Source organism: Dermacentor albipictus, chromosome 7 (assembly GCF_038994185.2).
Source record: "Dermacentor albipictus isolate Rhodes 1998 colony chromosome 7, USDA_Dalb.pri_finalv2, whole genome shotgun sequence".
Taxonomy (NCBI): domain Eukaryota; kingdom Metazoa; phylum Arthropoda; class Arachnida; order Ixodida; family Ixodidae; genus Dermacentor; species Dermacentor albipictus.
The window spans coordinates 124,177,645-124,201,706 of NC_091827.1; the positions used below are offsets into that span (position 1 = coordinate 124,177,645).

The 24,062-nt window shown below is 48.3% G+C and overlaps 1 protein-coding gene and 1 long non-coding RNA gene across 6 annotated transcripts in view; one reads left to right on the forward strand and one right to left on the reverse strand.

Annotated features, from left to right (window-relative positions):
* LOC139048146 (glutaminyl-peptide cyclotransferase-like) overlaps positions 1-24,062 on the reverse strand; it is a 107,847-nt gene that overhangs the window by 34,329 nt on the left and 49,456 nt on the right. For all 3 annotated transcript variants that reach the window (XM_070522672.1, XM_070522671.1, XM_070522673.1), the window contains one exon: positions 20,586-20,771. In XM_070522672.1, coding sequence (XP_070378773.1) covers positions 20,586-20,771 — 186 coding nt within the window. The remainder of the gene's footprint in view (positions 1-20,585; positions 20,772-24,062) is intronic.
* Positions 2,813-10,243, forward strand: LOC139048148 (uncharacterized). 3 transcript variants are annotated; one of them, XR_011507579.1, is made up of 5 exons: positions 2,813-3,379; positions 3,897-3,999; positions 4,215-4,329; positions 4,750-5,511; positions 5,585-10,243. It is a non-coding gene; the product is annotated as an uncharacterized lncRNA (long non-coding RNA). The 3 variants fall into 3 exon arrangements; XR_011507577.1 differs by having other exon boundaries at positions 2,816-3,379; positions 4,750-10,243; XR_011507578.1 differs by having other exon boundaries at positions 2,816-3,379; positions 4,779-10,243.

Genomic DNA, 24,062 nt, shown 5'->3' on the forward strand with positions numbered 1-24,062 from the left:
CGTGCTCGTGCCACTGTTTGCACCTTCATGGTCTTCTTTCACAGCTGGCTCCGATGCCACTCATCATTCCAGTGTTCCCATACTGCCCCTTGTGCTCGTGCCACTGCTTGCGCCTTCATGGTCTTCTTTCACAGCTGGCTCCGATGCCACTCATCATGCCAGCGTTCCCATACTGCCCCTCGTGCTCGTGCCACTGCTTGCGCCTTCATGGTCTTCTTTCACAGCTGGCTCCGATGCCACTCATCATTCCAGTGTTCCCATACTGCCCCTTGACATCGTGCCACTGCTCGCGCCTTTGTCGTTGTCTTCTTGCACAGCTGGCTCCGATGCCACTCATCATGCCAGCGTTCCCATACTGCCCCTCGTGCTCGTGCCACTGTTTGCACCTTCATGGTCTTCTTTCACAGTTGGCTCCGATGTCACTCATCATTCCAGTGTTCCCATACTGCCCCTTGACATCGTGCCACTGCTCGCGCCTTTGTCGTTGTCTTCTTGCACAGCTGGCTCCGATGCCACTCATCATGCCAGCGTTCCCATACTGCCCCTCGTGCTCGTGCTACTGCTTGCACCTTCATGGTCTTCTTTCACAGCTGGCTCCAATGCCACTCATCATTCTAGTGTTCCCATACTGCCCCTTGACATCGTGCCACTGCTCGCACCTTTGTCGTTGTCTTCTTGCACAGTTGGCTCCGATGCCACTCATCATGCCAGTGTTTCCATACTAGGCCTCGTGCTCGAGCCACTGCTTGCACCTTCATGGTCTTCTTCCACAGCTGGCTCCGATGCCACTCATCATTCCAGCGTTTCCATACTACCCCTCGTGCTTGCGCCACTGCTTGCACCTTCACTGTATTCTTCTTCCACAGCTGGTCCCAATGCCGCTCATCATACCAGCATTCCCATGCTGCTCCTCGCACTTAAGCTACTGCTCACACCTTCGTCATCTTCTTCCACAGCTGACTCTGATGCCGCTCATCATGCCAGCATTCCCATACTGGCCCTCCCTCTGCCAAGGCACTGACGGCACTGGCCCACTGCCAATCGATGCGGTGATTTCGATTTCAACTTCTTAGCCTCAATATATCACGAACTGAAAACACGTATTGAGCTGCACTCATATTTACCATTAGGGAGTACTGTAATCTTTTGACACTTTTTTCTTTTTTTCAGTCAGTACTATCGCCATAACCATTTAATGTGAGATCCATATTTTTTAGTTTTGGTTGCTATTTTGCATGTGGTGTGTCCACAGAGCAGGTGTGTCTCGAAAATGTTGTCGTATCCTTGGGTATGTTTGTGCGGGTTCGCATTTGTGCGATTGGCACCACCTCCTGTGCCTTCACGAGAGCCAAGTGGTACGAAGAAACGGGGCTCATTTCTTTGATGTCCATGGCGACCTTCGCTAACACAGATGGCCACACCTGCTCTTGTCGGCTGTATATGGAAACAATGTCACTTTTGCGCAAACCCATGCAAATCTGATCACCTAAAGACATAGTGTGAGGCAGGGAAATAGGTATTTTTTAAGCCGCTCTAAGCCTAATAAATGGTCGTTTGTTTGTCTTAACAAGTTTTCTGACTGTTCCATTTTCCGGACTATTATTCGTTCCTCGTGAGGTCCAAAGATCGGTTGGCGACTGTTTACTGGCATTTTGCCCCCATCTAAATGCTGCTGCCGCTGTCGTGATCGAACCCGTGACTTCGAGCAACGCCATGGCCACAAAGCTGTTGCGGGACATATAGCAGTATTCATGTGATGGGTGGCCGCTTCCGTAATGTTGTCTAGATGCTGTGGTGCTTTATTGCACCTTCGCGTCTGCACAACCTCTGTCAATTGTGTGCTTGACAAATTCATGCAGTGTTTATTCATCAGAAATGGCAGAAATGTAACTGTACCATAATTCCAATTTAAATTTATCCAGTTTTTTGCAATGCTGCCATGTTTAGAAATAGGGATTCCTTGCTTTCTTACGTAACCTTTTCCCCCTCTATTGCTCCCCCCATATATGCGTGCTGCAACGAGCATAAAGTGGCAAGGCTGTTATTCACTTGCTTTGTGACTGCGTCGGTTCTACCCATTCTCTGCCTCCTCTCCCTACTTCCTCTCTGGACTGTTGCACGTTAGTACAAACGTAAGTGCCGCAGCTTCTGCAATGCTCTTGCAGGGGCTCAAAGATAATTACAGCAGTAGGGGGAATTGTGGTGATGTCCAGGTAGCTCCAGAGGGCTTTGTGGGATGCAATAGAAAGGTTGAAATCAGTTTCTCACATTGCCTTTCCTCTCTGCCACGTTCCTGCGATGTATATACATGCTCCGAACCACACCCCGACGCGGCTTGCAAGACAGCAACAGTAGAAGCAGCATTCGAAAGTCGAAGGAAAAGGCAAAGAAAAACTTTGCTTTAGAAAAAAGCCGTGGTGGCAGCGCATGTACGCACTATGTGGGTGCACCCGAGTTGCCTAGGCGACTGAGAAGCTTTTGCTCTGGTGGTAGGCTGCTTGCTAGCAGCACACGATTTGCACTGAATGCATGGGTGGTGTCTCTCTCTGGCTCTTAAAGAGTGCAATTTTTGTAGAAATTACTTTTTTTTATGCCAATGCCTTTTTTTTGCATGACGTTAGCGATTTTGAAAATATAGGTTGCGTGTGCACAACTTTTTTTTTTAATAGTCAAATCAAAAGCTCCCCTTCATTGGCCGGATGTTTCTTTTTTGTGTTCTCTTCTCTTTTTCCCAGGGCTGTATAGCAAATTTATTTTATAAACGACACTTAATAAAAGCGGACTTCCATTAAAGCGAATTTATTCTGTAACCTTAAAATGCAAAAGCTACTGCAGCTTAGAGATACAAACGCAAGTGCTCCTATTTTTTTTGGAGCTGTAGCCACATATTTGCCGGATCTGCATCCAATCCACGCCGTTGAGCGCAGCCAAATGGCGGCCACTGTTGAACCTAAACAGCTGACAGCCCTTAGCGTGTCCATAATGCAGCGCAATTAATTGCAGTCCACAGCAGTATACTTGCGTCTTAGAAGAATTGCAGGTGCTGCTTGGAGGAGTCGTGTGATACAAGAGTGAGGCGAGTAAATATTGCTCGTGTAGTGCTTGCATTGTCGCATCGTTTTCACTGCATGTATTGTATGACGCGGGACAGTTTCTTTTTTTAGGAAGGGCCACCAAGAATTATTCATAATATCCGAGGACAAACTTTGGAACATAGTGGATCGAGAACTGTCAAGGTACTCGACACCTTTCAATAGGGCACCGTTACAACAGAACAATAGCTTCGTCAAAGTGATCGCAGCAACGGTAATACTTCCTCGGTCAAGTGCCTCTGCACTGACGGTTACGCTCCGAGAAAGAAGCTGCTACAGCAGTATATGTGAGTAGCGACTTTAACTTTTTTTTACATTATTGGTATAAAAAGGTAAAAATAATAAAATCGACATGAGCACTTTACGCAGCCGCTCAGCTTAGACAAAATGTTTGCCTCTAAATTTTTTACTGTGTTGCGGGCCCGCTGAAATTCCCAAGTTTAAAAAGGAAGACAAAATGGCGGCATTAGGGCCACAGGTTCCCACAGAGCAGGCCGCTATTCTCCTGCAGTTCATCGAGCAGCATCCATACCTGGCCAGAGCTTCTACAGAGCTCTCACCACTTATGACTGCTGCTAAAAAAAAACGAGCTGTGGGAGGAGGTCGCGGAGGTGCTGAAAGCACAGGGGCCAACTATCACAACAACCAGCTGCTGGTGCAATTATTGGGCAAAGATGGTTCATAAAGCCAAAAAAAAAAAAGGGAGGCCGCCAAGGTCGCGAGCGAGAAGAGGCGTGCTTTCTAATAATGCAGACAATAACGTTGTTTCACGTAGTTGTTGTTCTTGTGTTTGCTGGGCTACAGGAGGCAGAAAAGTGGGTGGCGTCGACGGCCACATCCTCGGCGTCCTCGTGAGGACAGGAAAGGTGCTTGTTCCCTCCCCCCCAAGTTCTTCGCCAATAGCGAGGTGCATATTTTGGATTTGAAAAGTGTTGTTTGTGTGACCCGTGGCCTCACAAATTGTCAGCATAACATTGTAACACAATATTGCAAAATGTTTTCAGCCATTTTTCGCTTTTTATGCAAGCGATAATACGGGTTATGTACTCTGAGCAGCAACTAGTGTAAATGATGTGCATTGCACACACTGCTCACGATGTCTGAACACTATTCTTTCTGCAGGACACGAGCTTGGAGAAAGCAGCAGGGCCCAGCGCTTCCCTCACAGAGACACCAGCAACAAGCGTTTTCGTGATGTCGAGCCCTGCTGCTGTTGCTGGGCCGAGTGGCCTTACATGTAAGGCAGTGACCTAGCTTTTGTAGTAGCATTGTTCGCAGTTGCTCTATGATCTTGCTATGAAGTACTCCACTATGCCTGTTATCATCTTTATGTCCAGAATGCATTACAGCTCTTATTCATGGAGCAGAAATGCAAGCCTAGAAATGATGTGATGTAGGTGCCAGCGTTGTTCAGCATGAGTCATAGATACTGGCTGCAAGATATTATGTTATGATAGAGATTCCTTGTGCTTCCTATAGGTTACTGTTACCAGCAACTTTCTATGGCATCTTCTTGCTCTAATTATGCGGCTGTATTGTGTATTATTGTTGTAGCTATGTAGCTACGATGATATCTAAAAGAGACCGGCTAGAATAATGAAGCTTTGTAGATCAGATAACAGTAAGTGAGCAATCTTTGCTTTTATCCTGCATAAAGAGCCACCACATACTCTGATGCCACCTCAGCAGCCGCAGCCCCACCTAGGACTTCCAGCTCCGTAGGCGCCCTGCAGACAGCTGAAGCAGCAGGAGCTGGAAGACACCGTCTGCAGGAAGACTGCCGAGTAAGTCCGGCAGGGGCAGTCAGCTGAGTTGAAGGCCCAAGATGAGGCGACTCTCCTCTAGCAGTTGCTCGAGCAGAACCGACAGGTATGTGCAAGGTCACAGATGCATTTTCTTGCGCATGGTATTGAATTGCATGTACCCTTTGTATTAATTTTATCGACCAGAAACAAGCATAAAGTGTACTGTAACGAGCATGTGACGCGCCCATGGGCATAATCTTCGTTAGCCTGCCAGGCTCGGCGGGCAACATTGGTCACTGCACCAAATAAACACCGATGAGCACAGCTGCTTGGCAGTGAGTCATCGTTCGGTACCACCACGCTGTGGAGCGTCTGTCTAACGGAGGGTGTCTCAAGCTTGTCCTCGTTCACAAACCCGGACTGATTGGGACACTGGCGATGAGTGCCCATGTATTGACCCATGCCGCCGTGAGTGGCAAAACACCCCCTTGTTCCTGCCGCCATGCCGTTGTACGGAAGGCTCGAGCCGTTCGAGGTAGATAGGTCCACCTATTCTTCCGGGCAAATGACACACCTGAGGCCAAACAGCAGGGCATGTTCCTGGCCAGCTGCGGAACCCGTGTCTTCAGGCTCCTGCTTCACCTTCTCAAGCCAGCCACACCGCATGTTAAAGAGTGAGGTGCTCACCATACTGCGCTCGAATTTCAGCCCAGCACCGTTCACACTAATAAAGAATTTCTGCTTCAGCAACCAGAGCCGCCAGGAAGGAAAGACTCTTGGGCAGTTCGTTGCTGTGCAAGAGCGTTAGCGAGTGCCTGCGCCTTCGGAGATCAGCTGGACTCGCCACTCCGGGACTGTTTCGTCTGCAATATAAACAACCCCGCCATGCAAACGTGACTACTGGAACTACCAGACCCCTCGCTGGATGACGCCATGAAGGCAGTGCTGGCGAAGGAAGCTGCCGCCAAGGACGCCGGCGAGATCGCACTTGTGACTGACTCACCGTCAGCGGAAGCGGTGGTTAACAAGTTGGTGACAAAGGGTACCTGCAGTCGCTGCATTGGTGTCTACTACCCCTCACGGTGCCAGTTCTCCCAAGCACAATGCTTCACATGAGGGAAAACTGGGCACCCGGCATAGGTATGCCGAGGAGAGGACAGGAGAGGACACACAGGGAGATGCCGGGGAGACGCCAGGAGAGTCCCAGGAAGCGACGGCAGGAGGAGGTCAACCACCGGAGCGGGAGTTGAAGACGGGCCGTCGGGTTCCGGACCCGAGCCCACCAGGACTTCACCCGACCGGGGCCTCCTGCCAACCTGTTCCGGTGCGTCGCCCGTCTAGCCGAGCGTGCCGTCAGCTCCTCAACGCCGGTGAGCTTCTGTGCCCGTGGGCAGGGCAAGAGCAGTCGGGCTACGGGCTCGAGCTCTACATCCAGTTGCCCGGCCAGAACCGCCGCCCCGTCTGAAGTGCCGCCTGCTGCCCGAGGTCGGCGTTCGAGCTTCTGTGCCCGTGGGCAGGGCAAGAGCAGTCGGGCTATGGGCTCGAGCTCTACATCCAGCTGCCCGGCCAGAACGCCGCTGCCGTCTACTCCTGCCACCCAGCCGCCAGCTTTACCTCGCCTAGCCAGAGCTGGCTCGCTCCAGTCGTCCGGTCGGTCAGCTTACACCGCGACCTATGGTGAGACCGGCACCACTCCTTTCGCCAGCTTGTCGCCGCGTCGAGACTGTGACGCGTCCCTGCCCTCGTCGCAAGCCCGGACTCGCGCACTCGTTAACCTCATGCAAGCCCTATGTGTGTTCCTTACCGCAATGTCCGCTTGAGTGTTTATTTTATGCATGCTTTCTATTTCCTTCTATTTACTTTATGCCTCTTTTTAGTTTGATTAAAAGTCTTTGTGTGTGTGTTCAAACCAACGGCTTTGTCCTCAAGTGGGTTCTCGGAGGCTCCGCCTAAGGTAACCAACCGAACTATTTAGTACACGAACCTTTGCCCCCATAAGTGGGTCATCACAGGCCTGCAGCAGGGCTGCCTACTGTCGGGTTCCATGGTGGTGATCCCACAAAGTCTCCAGTCCAGGGTTCTGCAGTTGCTGCACACAGGTCATCCTGGTGTGGAAAAGACCAAGATGGTGGCCCTGTCCCACGTTTGGTGGCTTGGCCTGGACCAGGACATGATGCAGAGCTGCTAAGTCTGCCAGGAGCATCAGCTGGCCTCACGTTATGTGAAAATAACCCCTGGCCACTCCCACACATACCCTGGTCCCACCTCCATGTGGATTTTTGGGCGCCCTTTAAGGGTAATTACTTCCTAGTGGTGGTTGTGGGATCGCACGCGCATCCCAATATGTCCGGAGCGGTTATCACACAATAATCCCATGCTCACTCGCGGAGGGTAGCGAAGAAAGGGCACGTTTGCCGCTCCGGCTTCTCATCGCGCCTGGTCTCGATGCCGCAGCTCGACGCTGCTTGGGAAGATGCACTATTCACCTGATATGTCTTTAGCTTTCGGCTGAGGAGCTTGCAACTGGCCACATCTCAATTCATCCGCTGAGACCACTGCACATCGTCCCCCTGCAGCGCTCAGCCTTCGTGAGCAACTGACTGCCCCAGGGCCTGAGTGCGGATCCATTCTGGGTGAGCTGAACCCTTATCAGCCTTTCTTGTGGTTTCCAACATTGTGCGGTTTCTTTCGCCTCAGAAGTGTGGAACGCTCTGCCGCTGTGGTCTTGTGTTTGTGTTTGCTGTTGTTGTTCTGTTGGTACTGTAACTATAAGGTGAATAAACACCTTAAGTCAAAGACTCATCCTGCCCCCTGGCCTGAATCCGCTGTGGTCGCAACTCACTGTGAACCGCGGGTTAGGGGTCACAGCTCTGACTGTCAAGGCTGCTGTGAAAGTACTAGCGAGCGACTGCCGCTTTGACGGCGCGGTGCGATCCAGAGAAAGGTCAGGGGCGCACGCGTGAACTTGAAGGTTCTGCCTGTCGCCACTTGATCAGCAGGCATGACCATTGCAGCGCTGCGACAGGTCTTCGCTGCCCAGGGGTTGGCAGACGTTATCGTGTCTGACAATAGCCCTGCTTTTGCCAGCACAGAATACCTGGCCTGGCTGACGAAGAACGGAATCCAAATGATGGTTCCGCCGTACCACCCTGCTTCTAATGGTGCAGCCGAGCAGGTGGTGCAGACCATCAAGGACAAGCTCAAGAAGAGCCAATCTGGGGATTTCTGGATGTAGGTTGCCCGGGTACTGTTTTGGTACCGGACCATGCCCTACGATGTCACTGGCCGTGCCCCCTGTGAGCTCCTGCTGGGTCGGATGGTCAAGAAGCCCTTGGACGTCTTGCATCCGGACTTCCGGTCCACAGCACTCCTGAAGCAGTTGAAGCAGAAGCTGGCTGCTGACCGAAGGTGCCGTCCCGGCCCTTTGCCGGAGTCAGGAGCTTGTCCTTGCCAGGAACTTTCATCCTGGCCCACCCTGGTCTGCTGGACAGGTTGTATCTCCTGCCAGCGCTTCATTGCTGCTCGTCCACGCGCCGGACGGGACCATGTGGCACCGACACGTTGATCATGTTGGCCTCGCCTCGGGACCTGGCTAGCACCCCCTCAACTGCCGCTTCAGAAGTCCAGCCCGCAGGAGAACTAGTGGCAGGAGGACCAGCGGCAACACTAGTCACTTCCAGAGAAGCACCAACCACCTGGGAGGTGGCAAGCGTTGTCACTGGTGCAGTACCTGTTGGGCCGGTGTCAAGTCCGGCCACTGGGGACCCTCCAGATGGAGTGAGGCTGGTTCAGGCAGCACCCAGCATTGCCACACCCGGCCCGTCAACACCGATGCCCAGGCAGTACTCGACCACAGAGGCCGCTGGACCGTTGCTCGCCTGGGACGGCGGCAGAGCCTTATACATTGAGCCTGAATGTATTTTGTTTGTATCAACCAAACAAACTGGGGTAAGGGGTGTAATGAGCATGTGACACCCCCCTTACCTGCATGATAACTAAAGGAAGCATAGGCAAGAAATTTCCCGCCATTTTTTTAACTTACAATTTGTTGATGTAGTAATGATGGTATTGTTACAGGGAGAAAAGATGCTTGACAATATATTTACATGACATATACAATGGGCAGAAGACAGGTATACAATATGGAGCCCGTGCGCACGACTATCGGCGATCGTCGTCTTCGTCCGTCCTCTCATCATCGTTCGCTCCTGCAGCGCCTTGCAGCAATACGAAAGCCAAATATTGCTAGTTTGTAAGAACTAATTGATTAAGTCACCCTTTAATGCAACCACAAGTAGCATAGCCAATGCAGCATGAATTTTTGCTCTAAGTTATACTTCAGCAATAAGAGCATCCACACCATCAGGCTCACCTGCACAAGTGCCAGTAAGCCTGGTGGTGCGGGCATTCTGACTGTGGCACTGAAATTTCAAGGTCGTTGTCAAACCGTTGTCATGTCAATTTAAGCACGAAGTAACATTATTGCAATTATTCTACAATTTCATATTGCCTTGTCAAATGGCGGAGGAATTCGGACCTTAATTGAACGTTGGAAGCAGCCTATGAACACACACAAGCGATTAAAATTCCTTGCCTATGCTCCTTCATTTCATTTGTAATGTGTATATTATGTTTGTTTGTTACACTTTCATAAGTTTTTGTAGCAGCATACAGAGCTTGAATGTCTCTTTCTTTTCTTGGACAACTGTTTCATTGCCACATGTTTTTTTTCATTCTGTCATCTTTGACAAGTTGTAATCTATTGTATGTTTAGCCCTTGTGGTGTAGTTTGTGTGCAATATTTATGCAGCAGTTTCTCTTAGTGAATGTGAAAGTATGATGTTATGGCTCTTTTTGCTATATGGAACTCCATGACAGCATGTTCCTTTCATATGTAGTGATGTGCCTATATAGTTCCGTTGGTGCGTGATGATTTATGCACCTGTACATTTTTTTTCTGGTGCATTTTAAGCTGATTGCTATTTCTGTGTACTCATGCAGTGCACAACAGTTTTCTCAAACAATGCCTGCCATTACCTGTGATATTGTATGACACCTGTGAATATTTCAGATGCAAGCACAAGATGGCACGATATTTATTTCAACAATGATATTCATATTTATTTTCTTTTATTTCAATATATGCCTCAACTACTGCAGTACTCACGATTATCACATTTCTTTAATGTAGAGACTGTCGCACATGATGTGTACATAAACAAGTGTTACTGTAAGAAAGGTCTGTATACCCGCCGTGGTTGCTCAGTGGCTATGGTGTTGGGCTGCTGAGCACGAGGACGCAGGATCGAATCCCGGTCACGGCGGCCGCATTTCGATGGGGGCGAAATGCGAAAACACCTGTGTACTTAGACTTAGGTGCACGTTAAAGAACCCCAAGTGGTCGAAATTTCCGGAGTCCACCACTACGGCGCGCCTCATAATCAGAAAGTGCTTTTGGCACGTAAAACCCCATAATTAAAAAAAAACCAAAGGTCTGTATGTTGAAGGTCCAAATAATACAGAAAGGTGCAGTTTTCCTCCAGTGCTTTTAGTTAAATGTCGCTACTACATTTGCGGAGATACATTCGGGACACAGGGCATCTGTGTGACGACAGCAGCAACAAGCAAATCATCGTAGACGCTTTGAAAATGCACTTATTTTTAGCTTGCTTCAATCTTATACGTCATCACTAAAGATACTGGAAGAAAGGTGGTTAACCGAGGGGCCCAATATTTATTGATCATATCACGAGAAGCCAACGAACAAACACACCAAGGAAAACATAGGGGAAATTGTACTTACTAACTGAATTAAAGAAATGATAAATTAATGGCAATGAAGTGGATGAAAAAACAACTTGCTGCAGGTGGGGAATTATCCCGTGTCCTTGTGTTACACGCGCAAACACGTAATGCGAAGACGAGGGATTGTTCCCCACCTGCAGCAAGTGTTTTCATCCACTTTCACTGCCATTAATTTATTTCTTTAATTCAATAACCATATTTGCTCAATTCTAAAGCGCCCTCAATTGTAATTTCTATGACCAAAAAGAAAAAGAGTACAATACCGCACACCTCGTGCTTTCATATAGAAATACTATTTTTTCTCATTTGGAAAAACATAATACATTCCCAATACGCTAAAGTTGCGATGAATAAGAACACAAATGGCATACCTTGTTACCAAGATGTTTATTGCACCGAAACGACTCACGTGGGGCAATATATATCACTCGTCTTCGCTATCAGACAACTCCTTATCACTATGAACAGACCAAAGCATTTCATCCTCGGTGCCGTCCATGGCATTCGAAATCCTACACACTATTTAAAGGCCTTGTTGACCATGGCAGACGGGATCGTGCACCATGCATCTTTCACCCATCCAGCAAAGTCCTGCAGTGAGGCACACTTCATTTTATTGGCGGGCGTGAATTAGTGGCAGCCACTGACAAGCCATTTGGTATAGAGCACCCGAATTGCATCTTTCACTGGCTTGTTCAAGCAAACATCGAGCGGCTGGAGCTGCGATGTCATGCTGCCGGGTATCACGACAAGGTCGGTGTTGCATGCAGCCAGCTTGCCCTTGATGCGCTGGTCAAGGTGGAACCTGAACTCGTAGAGCACAAGCATCCCACACAGGCCCAAACTGTCACCGGGTCTCTTCCGGCAATCATTATCAATCCAGTCAGCGACCAAGTTCGTGGTCATCCACCCTTTTTCATTTGCGTGCACAATCACGCCACTCAGAAACGCGATTCCTTTCGTGAACTTCTTCTGTCTGAAGATACGGGGGCAGCTTGTGCCCATCTGCAGTGCAATAAAGCATTGCGGTGACTAGTTTTTTTTCGTGGCCGGAAGACAAAATGCGCACTTGCTCTGCACCCTTCTTTTAAACGGTTGTGGTGGCAGGCATGTCAAAGCAGAGCAGTGTCTGATCGGCATTTCCAAACTTTCCGAAGTGGTAGCTGTTTCGATAGTGCAACTTCAAAACGTACTGCAGAAAACTGTGCAATTTCTCTTCATATTCTTCGGGCAATTTTTGGCATATCCCTGTCCGCCTTCGAAGAGAAGCCTTTTCTTTTCATAAAATTTGATAGCCAGCACCTGCTTGCTTTGAAGTTGCTCCACATTAGCCCTTTCTGTAGGGCTAACTGCATCGCCTGTACTTTGAGCAGATCGGTCGTCACAGGCCGCTGTGCCGCTCACTGCTCTTGCACGCATTCCGCGTGCAGCTCTTCTATTTTGGCAAAGTGGTCTTGCTTCAATCCACTGAAATCCTTCCTTGTTGCTTTGCTGGTGAAAATATTCTCCTTCTCTGTTTGCGATAGTCCCGCACGCAAGTTTCGGGAACACCGAGCAGCACAGCAATCAGCCCTACAATCAGAAGATTTCCCGTCCGTGGAGACCAAGCACCAGTCCCGCTCCCTCTCCACACCGAGGGCGGGTGGTTCCAGATCAAGATCTACCTCGACTCCAGGAGCCAGACATATCTCAGAAAATGTGAGCTTCGAAGAAGTCCTGACGGGAGTCTCGCGAGGATCGCGTAAAATCCCCCCCCCACTGCCTAAACCCAACGCAGACAACACAGATATCGAACACCTTAGGAAACAAAATGCAGTTATGCGTGATTTAATCCAAAAACTTACCCAGGAGGTTCACAGCCTCAAACAACCCCAGAACCCTTTAGCAACACCCAACCCAAAGAACTCTCAAGACCAGCCCCCAAAAAGCAAGCCCTCCAAGAAGGAGCTGAGGGCCAAGTATGCTTCGAAGTCAAGGGCATGCTCGTAACACTTTAAAGTACGGTAGAAATTGCCCTTATGCACAGAGTCACCCCCATGGAAGCCAATATTCAAACCCTTTTCACATAAACCACTTCCACCGCTCAAGCAGTAGACATTGACACAACAGGAACCGTCGCTGCCACCCTGCCACCTGTGGCATCCCCTATACTTCATCATGGCCCACACTCGCAATGACACGTTCTGGCAGTAGAACTGCTGAGGCTACCTTCTCCGTCAACACCTCCGTACTACTTCATGTCAACCCGACATAATCTTACTCCAGAAAACGCACAACACTCCGGCCAACCTTCCCGGATATCAACGCTCTACACAGAGTCCCCACACTCGTCAGAAAAAGATTTATCGCAATCGAACACAATCTCCATGATCGGTGCTTCGAACACCTCTTTATTGAGCTCGTCCCACACAGAAAACGAAAGGAAGGAACCTTTATTCTCGATATCTACAATACTCCATCTCAATGCTATAGCCAATTTCTAGCCCTCTTCAAAAAGGTCCTGAACATCGCAGGCGACTTCAATCTCCTGCACACAGGATGGGGTTACAGACACAGCTCTGCTGCAGGTCATAACTTATGGCAAGACTCCCATTACTGACCCAGCTTTCCCCACTCGCCTCGGCACTTCCATTGAACGAGACATGACACCAGACCTCACTTTCACCAAAAACACAAACAACGCCCATTGGCGCAACACCCAACACAACCTCAGGAGTGAACACTCTATTATCGAAATTACTCTCCCACACCTAACAGCCGTTATGGTAAGAACAAGGGACTTTACTTGGATGGACTGGGATGTGTTCCGTAAGCACTGTGTAACAGCAACAATGGACATAGAATCATGGTCATGCGATCTACAGTCTGATACTAAATCGGCCACCTGCACTATCCCAACAGCGCATGGACAGCAGACTCGCCCACCTTATTGAGGCCAAAACATCCATCCTCTCTAGATGGAAGGGACAACGGCTAAATAGAAGACTCGGATGTAAGGTCGCACTTTTCAACAAGGAAATTGAAGCACACTGCTGCGTTCTAAGTCAACAGCAATGGACAAAGCTCTACAACTCTCTATACGGGCAACTCCACCACCCTCGCTTGTGGAAAACCCTCAAACATTTGCTTGATAGCACTACCACCCGCTCATATTAACAAGCTTTTACTCACAGAAAGCAAGACGCATGGTCAGGACCATGTTAAGAATACCTTATATCAAAAATATATCCAATCTGGGCCCACTCACCCTCACGGGCCATACATGGGACCCAACCCTGTCCTTGATGAAGATTTCAGTGACAGAGATTCATGCTGCCCTGCACAAGCTGAACAGCAGTTCGGTGCCAGGCCCAAGTGGTGTAACGAATAAAACACTAAGAAATGTAGATGACTCCTCAGTGAAACAACTCACTGAATATATCAACAACTACTGGCGCCAAGGATCCATTCCTCCGACATGGAAAACGGACAAAGCAATTCTCATCCCCCAACCCGGTAAGCCATCTAGCCTCGCCAATCTCCGACCCATCTCGCTAACTACATGTGTAGGCAAGGTCATGGAGCACGCACTCCTAACCCGTGTAAACACTCACCTCGAAGACACATCTGATTACCCTTACTCGACACTTGGCTTTAGGGAGCATCTTTCCACCCAAGAGGCTATGTTCCTACTTCAGCATCAAATCCTAGATGGCAAATCCTGTCACATGATGGCGATCTTGGGCCTCGACCTCGAGCGCGCCTTCGATAACATCAGGCACTTCACCATCCTAGAATGCATCTCCTTGCTCAACCTTGAAGAACGCACTTACAACTACGCAAAAGACTTTCTATCCAATCGGAAGGCCTTCCTCTCGGTCGGAGACATTCGATCGGAGGAACTCTCCCTCGGCAGCGTGGGCACACCGCAAGGCTCCATCAAATCCTAGATGGCAAATCCTGTCACATGAAGGCGATCTTGGGCCTCGACCTCGAGCGCGCCTTCAATAACATCAGGCACTCCACCATCCTAGAACGCATCTCCTTGCTCAACCTTGGAGAACACACTTACAACTATGCAAAAGACTTTCTATCCAATCGGAAGGCTTCCCTCTCGATCAGAGGAACTCTCCTTTGGCAGCGTGGGCACACCGCAAGGCTCTGTCATTTCCCCAATACTGTTTAATCTGGTTATGATTGGATTAGCACAAAAACTACAAAAACTCGACAGCATTGAACACACCATATACGCCGACGACATTACAAGCTGGGCTGCAAAGGGCAGTGACGGCCAAATCGAAACTTCCCTGCAAGACGCCATTGGCTGCCAGAACTCCGAAAATCGAAGAGGCCCTCTATCGGGCAGCCCGGTAGAACAACAAGCCTCAGAGATCAGAACAACAGCCTCCAAGCACCCTGTGCATTTTTCTCGTGAAGCCGCATCAACATCATTTCGGCGCCGTGCCGGAGAGCGTTATGGCATCGTGCAAAAAAGGAATCGTGTCATGCCGAAGCTCAGATAAAAGAGATGCCGGGTGCTCAGCATAGAAGAAAAACTCAGTGTCCTTCCACTCTGTGAAGAAAGATGACCAGCGAAGCTGTGTATGTGGGCCCCTTAATGGTGAAGTGCACTTCCACCAAGGGTTGGGCCGGCATTGCACTATTGGTATTGCACTATGCTGAAGCTCGGATAAAAAAGACGCCGGGTGCTCAGCATAGAAGAAAACTTAGACATTGTTCATGCTATCGAACGTGACACAAAGAAGTCGGCGCTGGCACGCGACATGGGTCTACTGTTGACTACGGTGTGTGGCATTTGGAATGCGAAGAAGTTGCTTGGCAGCGCTGCAGTGACCGTGAAAAAATGTAAGCTATGAGGTTCGACTTTTCGCCATCGTTGCCTCTGTTGCCGAAGTGTCGCCTAGGGAGTGTGATAAGGATGACACGGAAAGAGACAGCACGGGCAAATCAGGCCCGACAGTGGCAGAAGCTGTACGTTACGTCAGCCTCATGAATGCAATCGTCGCAACGAGAACAGCAGCCCGCAATGAAAACGTGCTCCGCGACTTCTGCAATGCTACCGCGCCCATGCACGGAGGATATGCAATGCTAACAAGGAATCTGCCATGCGAGTGTTTGCCGAGAAAAGGAGGCTGGCTAAAAAGGGGGCTCGCAGCTTCAGTAAGTTTGAGGTCGCTGTCACCGCTGCTAGGCTGTCACGGCATCAAACGAAAATAACACTTTTGTCCCGCAAAGTAAAGAAATACTGCATGTTTTTTTTCCCCTTTCATCACACTCTGAGTTCTGTTTTTGACAGGTAAGTGGGCTATCTCATGCCATTTCGGTTAAGCAGTACTACCATTTAGGACATACTTTTTCAGAGCACCGGCCAACTATGGTTTAACGAGGTTTTTCTGTAGCATTATTATGTGTTGCTTTCGTCTGCCCCTGGCAGGCACCTGATAACATGCTTGTAACTCAAAACTTCGAACATTGCCAATAGTGGCAGTAAATGTTTTCATTTTTTTATACTCCTGGCACTTACTCATGTGCTTGTAATTTAGTTAAAAGTTTGTGTTGGAGCGGACACAGCGTTCCGTTCGCTACTGAAGCATGACTACGCCGAAATGTTCTGTCTCACTGAGGAAGTATTCCCTGGAATTCGCGATACGCCCCACTTGGATCCGCCGGCGCAGCCATGTTGTTCGCCAGATGAACGAATTGTGGTCCGACCCCGGTCACATAGGGTTCATGGCCAGGATCTTCATGTCTGCGTCACAGATCTGAGGTAAAATATGAGCAGAAAAAATGCCCACTGACAAGAGCAACGTAACTGTCAAAGAAAATACATAACAACATAAGTGTCAAAGACTTACTTACGAACATGCAGTTGAGGGCGTAGTATCTCTTGCGGCACATGAATGCAGCCTTGCGCTCACCCTTGGGTGCGATAACGGCTGTGAGGCTGCCATCCACGCATTCAATGACGCCGGGAATAACACCGTGCCGAAGGAAACCCTCCTCCACGGCTGCCTTTTCCTCAGCCGTCTTCAGAAAATGGATCCACTTGTTGCAGGCTTCTGCGTTCACGACAGCCTCTGCCACTCGTCGCACGCACTCGATCACCGTCGACTGCAACACACAGACCGTCTCCTCCCGGTGGCGAAGAAGCACAGCGCACACAACACCTTCCGCTCCATCGATAGTCCTGTAGCTCGCTCCGCTTCTAGCTCCCTTGCCAGTTCCTCACTAAACAACTGCTCTGTTTCCTTTGAGAGGCGAAAATGCCGTCGAAAATGGTCATCCGGAATGTCAAACGCATCGTCTGACACTCCGTGTTCACGTTGGCGACGGCGAAGAGTGGCAGCCATTTTTTATTCCTTTGGAAATGACCCTGCCTCTGGCCGTGCCAAAAATTTACGCCTTATGCTCCGCATAATGAGTGCATCAACGTCACTTTGATGTTTCTGGCTTTTGCGGGTTTCTGACGTCGCGTGATTGACAGACAAAATGGGCGCGGCCCGATCATTTTCAACCCATGGCAGCGTGGTGATGGTGGCAAAAGGCATAAAAAAGAAAGTAATAGAATTCCCACAAAATTGCACCCCAGTTTGTGTGCGGAAAGTAAATAAAGCAGTGTTTTTTTGTACTCCTGCATCGTGGAAATATCAGTTCCAGAATTTTGTTGTACGCTGTGCTTTATTGAAAACAATATTGATTCAATATTTTGCAATGGTTTAGGCTGCGGGTGCGTTTCACACTTGCCTGTCACGATGTGTGTCGCTGTGAAGTGCAATACTGCACATGAATGACCTTGATTCTGCAATGCTGTCAGTTTAAGCTGTGCTTCGCAAATTAAGCTCGGAGTTTCTAGGCTTTATGTTCGCATGCAAGCTTTCGCCATTCCTACTAGTACATACACATACAAACTTGGTAGGTGTTCACGGTAGTTGCTGCAGCTGATCGCCCGCAAACCCAAGCTCCTCTCTGCATGCTTGCTGCCATAAGTTCAGTTCATGAGTATGATCTCCCTTTACTTGTCTACAGGTACGAATTTATCAAGGGCGAACTTCCCGTGTTGGCGTGCTGCTCAACGCCCCCATCACCTAGGCCTAGCAGCGCTGCCTTGTCGGTAGTATACGACTAAAGTTGTGGTTTCGTGTAAAGTCAACAAAATGCATCGTAGTGGCTGTAAAACACTTGGAAATTGGAGAAAGTACCTTGACAACGAAACTGAGGGTGCAGGTGGTACGTGCAACTTAGATCGCGGTCACCATGTTTTCAAGATTGCACACGCAGATCACTCCGAGAAATTGAATGAGCCACTATGCAATGTGCGAAATTTCAAGCGCCATTCTAATTAGTTCCGTGGAGTTGGTGGCGGGGCTATGGGGTATTTCAGATAATCAAACAGGTCTGAAAAATTAGTTGACAACTTACCGCATTTGCTCAAATGTAACGCACACGTTTTTCCCAATAAAATGGGTCGAAAAATTATGTGTGCGCTTGCATTGAGTACGACCCTAAATCTGTGTTACCATATCACCATCGGCATTTCAAAATGGCTGCCTCGTATGCGCGTCGTGCCTAGCTGCCGTAGCTTCCTCCATGTGCTGTAGTATGTGTGCTTGGGTTAGTTCACCGTCCTTCTTCCAGTTTTCTGTGTTTGCTCTATCAGCATAGAAGTGCCGACTGCGGAGACACACCGAGTGTTCACCACGATGCCGCAATTAAGGGGGGACGCGGCCCTCGAAAACCAAAATATTGCAAAAAAGTCGGTTTTTGAAGATCCATATTTTTGGGTTGCATGTCTCATAAACTACGTGTCTGTAATTATCAGCCCCTAATTCAACCGCAAAGTAAAAAAAAAAGCTACTTTTGAGGCTACTGCGGCCCACATACCACGCGCAAATGCCGAAATGAAGTCAAACTTCACGCACGCGCCCAGCCCATGCGGTCTGTTCACGCCATCTTGGTGTCGTTTTGACCGCGAATTCTTTGTCTCTGTTTTGCTGCCTTGCAAAATGGCATCGTCGGTGCGGTTGAGGCGCTATTGGTGCTGATTGGCCGGAGCAGCGCATTCAAATCCCACGGGCTAAAGTGCGCCTGCCACTGGCTGCTGCGCGGGCGGCGGCGGCTGCTCCCTTTGATGCCGCGCTCGCAACGTTGTTGCCCCTTGCTTCGTCTGCCTCAACATGAGCTTGCGAGCTGCTCATTGCCTTGCGCTATCTTTTAGATTATTTCCTGAGCTTTTTTTTTTCACTAGTTCTTTGCCGCACGCGATGCCGGCAGAGCCCAAGACAGTGCAGATGTTCGGTGCACGGGAGCGCGATATGCACCTTGTACAAGCATCAAACTTCCGATCTTTCGCAGCGAGTGCCGACTGCGTAGATGCTTTTCAGCGATTGGACTGTGCTGTTGGCTGTGACCAGTAAAAATTCTGACACATTGAGTGCGCCTGGAGCCGCAAGAGTTAATTAAAAGCTCCACAGGAGCTTTCTGATAAAAAAAACACGTGTTCAACTTTAAGGCCTGTTTTCTCGGAATGGATTTTTTCGCTAGTGGTGCTGGGGAAGGCGATATCTCAAGAACCGCTCTTCAGATTTGCATCCCGTTTTCTTTATTCTGTTCCTGAATGACTTTGCCATTGGGTAACAGGCTTCTTTTTTTTGAAAGCTGGTGCAGTTAATTTATAATAAGCAATTATTTTTGATGAATGTGGTCATTACTGGCTACACCAAATTCAAAGTTCTCTTAAAATTTTTTTGAGCAGAAATTAAAGAAAAGGGCTCTTTAGCCCCATGGGATATCTATCATGGGATCATCACAGTGAATTTCAGCTTCCTACCATGTCCTGGCATTTCTCCAGGCTCTTCCTCAGGCATATACATGAACCACCTAGTTAGACCTCAATAACTCTGGAACAAATAAACACACATTCATGAAACTTTGCAGTTCCTCATAGTTCGGTGGTGTGAACGTACCCTGAAAGTTTCATCCGGATATCTTTAGAAATAAGAAAGTCCGGTCTCCAGGGTAGCCTCCCCCCTTAAAAGGAAACTGATCACGTGGGTGGAAATCGGGCCGCATCATGGGCATTCGGAGTTCCCGAAACTTGCCTGCGGGACTGGCGTAAGCAGGAGAGGCGTTCTACTCTGGTGGCTGCTGCGTAGGCACGACTGCGCGGCCCCTATCTTGAAAGCAATCTGCGTTGGAGACAGTCTATACATCTAGGCGCACCGTGCTGTGTTCTCGTTGCTTAGTTCACATTGAAGCAAGAGGCTACACAAAAGTCAATTCGCTCTCTCCTGCTACGCGTGACACCATGCTTGTTAATTTAGTTACTAAACGAATGTTTAAAAGTTTATACAGCCGATAAAACTACTATCCTTACTTTTCGTGTAGCTGTCTAATAATTTGCTATCGCATTCGATGCTTCGCCTTTTGGGCGAAACTGGGACCTTTTTTATTTGTCGTAACTTTAGTGCATTGGGAGTAAAGCTTTGTTTTTCTAAATTAAAGAAAGTTGTATTTTCGTATGAAATATTGAGGTGAGTGGCACTTAAAGAAGTTTTCTTTTTTTTAGTTGGTGGCAAACGGGTGCGCATTACAATCGGCGGTGCATTAGAATTGTGTAAACACAGTACTTTCTTCTATATCACTGCTCCATGCCAAGACTGCAAGTTCTTGAACGTTAACCTTTCAGCATTTGTATATCTAAATGGATGCAAACATCTGGGTCAGATGCTTCGATTCTTGCATATGCACAGCTGCTTGGTCTACGTGTTTTGCACATGTGCAGCCTTTGAAAAATGTTTGGTTATAGAGTGCATATTTGCGACTCCGGCGACTTACATTATAAGCAGTCTACGCTGTACAACGTAAATAAGTTTTGGGCTGTGTTTCTGTACACGTAACAATATGACCAGTGGCAGCCAGGTTAAGGGTGAAATGCTCAACTGACCATGCGATCGATCTGGGTGGTGATGTCAGAGCGAGGCAAGCAACCCTCGAGGTTGTAACCCTGGGTACTGTTGCGATGCCACAAAGACGCCAAGTGGCGCGAGCCGTAGAGGGAGTCGCTCGAGCTCCAGCGCACAAATGCCTCCTCACCATCGAAGAAGATGAACTGCAGGGTCAGGCCATCACCCTGCACACAGTGAACAGGTCGTTATGAAACAGAAATCTACCAGACTGTGTGGGCACAGCAGTATTGTCTATGCATCGTCTCTCGACTTGACTGACAGCTTACACCAGCTATGTTGCGCATCCTGAATCTGTAAGCCCTGAACAAAGACAGTTCCAGTACTGCTCTAGACTCGGCTGGTCCCGTGTCCAACTCTCTTCAACAACAACGCAACATAACACAGCATACAGACAGGACTCACATGGTCTCCCTCAACAGCAAGCATTGTAGTTGAGCAGTTCGCTCTGTGTTGTTTCTATAGTCTAACTCACAGTTGCCAACAAACCAGGGCAGTTGCTCTACAGTGGACTGCATTGTAATAAATTCAAAAGAACATTTTCTATCTACAGCTGCTTCGTGTTTGATCGAGTTTTGCGGAAAAGCTGCATTTCTTGGTTCATAGAATTCAATAAAACACGCAGCATATGTGCTTGCCTAGTTCATAAAGCTTTTAAAAATTGCAGGATCTAACATCTCGAAATTGCACAGTGGGCTAGGAGTGAAGCCGCGGTGGAAGGCTCCAAATTGATTTTGGCCACTTGGAGTTCTTTAATGCACACCTGGTGACAAAATATTGCAGGGCACGAGATTTGAGAAAAAGCTGAATATCTTCGTAACATCACAATGAAGTCCGGTATTTGCATTTTGGGCCTCGACTAGAATATGCTACCAAAATTGTCGTATACAGTTTTAATGGCTACAGCTACAGGCTGCTCAGGAATTTACCATTTTCAGAGGTACCGTGGTCCACAAACTTTTGTCACAGGGTGTGCATAGAAACCCAAGTGCATGACACAAGCGTTTGTTGCATTTCGGCCTGCTCGACATGCGGCCGCAGGGGTCGAGAACTGGGCCCACGCTCAACAGCAGAATGCCATAGCCACTGTGGTGGGTAAAAAAAAAGGGAAAAAAACCAACAACAACAAACCACTGCATGGCCACCTTGCCATCAAGGAGACATATAGACAATTTTCTATGTCTGTAGGCAACTAAAAGTCTGGACAAAGCACGTAAACAACAATGCCAATTGTTTTATTGAACAGTACAAATACAGTAAACCCCATCAAATTCAAAGGGTCTCTGAAATAGTTTGTACAAATTCTCTAGACACATCAGGTACAACTACAGCAAAACATCCATGCCACAATTTAAGTGAAGTGTCTCATATTAAGAGAGATATGGGTGATTACATGTTACCCTCCTCCTTAGCCATGCTCTTTTGCCTCAACTCATTCGCCGAGTAATTGAGGCTAAGCTAGTAAAGAACAACTTGCCTTTAAAACAATTTTTTAAAATTCACATCGGTGGTTTTAGTAAAATGAGTTGGAAGGTACATGGCTGCAGGTTTTCTTCCAGCGTCCGTATGCCGTCATTAACAGGTTCACTACATTGTTTTTCACAATGCTTTACACCAGGCATAACATTTGACTCTTTGAAGGTTTTTGCGTACATGTACGGCGGCGGTTTTCTGTCCCGCAAGGTCTTTGTCGTACGGGTACAGTTTTTACCCTCCGTTTGAAATTTCGTGCCGTAATGACGATGCGTGCTCACTGGGAGGTGCTGCCACCTCTTAGGACTTATAAGAAGCATTTGAAATTTGTGCTACCTTCTTGGGGAGATAAATAGAACTGATTTCTAGCTTCAGCGCGCCGCGCAGACTGCGGCAACACCTCTTTTGCAGTTTCGGTTTCGCCGCGGGATCGCAATGGAGGCGCGCGACACGTCAATTCTCTCGTTGTCGGCACTCTCTTGCAGGGTGGTGGAAGTTGATTTCTAACTTGATTGGCGCTGCTCTTATCTTGTTTATAACCGCCGCTCGCGAGGTATTCTCGCTCTCAACGGCAACGCGCTTTCGCGGTTTCAGTTCCGCCGCATGGTCGCGTGAAACGTGATTTTTCTCTTTGTCGGCATGCTATCGCAGAGGCGGTGGAGGTTGATTTCTATCTTGATTGGCACTGCTCTTAGCTTGTTTATCACCGCCACTCACGAGGTATTCTCGCTCTCTGCGGCAACGCGCTTATGCGAGAGGGTGCATCAGACCTCTACCCAAGGCAGCCGCACGCAGAGAAGATGTCATGTGTGCGCCAACACAACTCGTTGCTCCAAGAGAAGAACATACATGCAATTTAGGTGTGGAGACTGCAATAAGGCGCTGTGCAGAGACCCGTGTTTCAAGGAGTACCACACTCTGAAATACTATTGAACATTCTGCAGTTCTGAGTGATGCCGACACCAAAATACTGTTTCTAATTTTTATTCCCGACTTTATACATCTTGTACATTCAAGATCTGCAATAAAGTAATTTGACCACGTGGGAAAGTTTTTTTTGAAATAATTCGACCCTCAAAGGGTTAATTATCTGGACCGGAGCTATACAGTTACATTAAACATGAAATACTTGTTTTCGTGTCTGACATTCCAGCAGGGAAATCTCACACGGAGTCTACATTTGATAAAACTTGACAGAACTTGCTGAAGTACTGCAAATTGTGCATCAATTCTGAAGCTGAATGCTTTTCGTGATTCGGAAGATGCAGGAAATGTGTTACAACTAAATTGTCAATGGACAGAATTGATTGCTGCCTGAAACTTGCTGCTACACTTAAATGATAGAGGTGTCTTCAAGATTTCCAGTTATCAAATTTCTTGAGTTGTGCTGCCCTGGCCATCTGCTTTCTTGCAGCATCTTCAACCTTTGACAATGTTGACCGGGATGGATGAACTCGATCATTCAAACGTGCCACTGTTTGTGTGACTGTACAGGCAAACAATTAGGCATTAATGTGCAGCATGGGGGGGTGAACATATTCGCTCAATAGCCTGTTGTGGTGAGTTGGACTTCCTCGATTCATCACTGCTTATTGGCATGTTCTATCGGCAGCAATTCAGCTAGCTGGCATTGGTGTACGAAAGGTGCAATAAATGCCTTGTGATTGTCTACACTACTGTGTAGTCATTCTTTTGTCCCAAGAGCACAAATGAGACCCACAATGTACCTAGTGTCGTAGCGCAAGCTTTTTGTGTGACATCTTGTGATATCTAACTATGGTCTGATATAGTGACGCCACACGACCCTGTGACATCATAGCGTTTTCTGTATAAGAACAAGCCGTTTTTGGCAATAAAGTTAGTTGCCTTTCTGCTCCTGGACCGTTGTCGCTCTTCTGCGTTAGTTCATCTGGCGACGAGGATGGGATCACCGTGACCTGGCCTATTGGACACCATCAGCGAAGATGCGGCGGCTCAACGAGGCC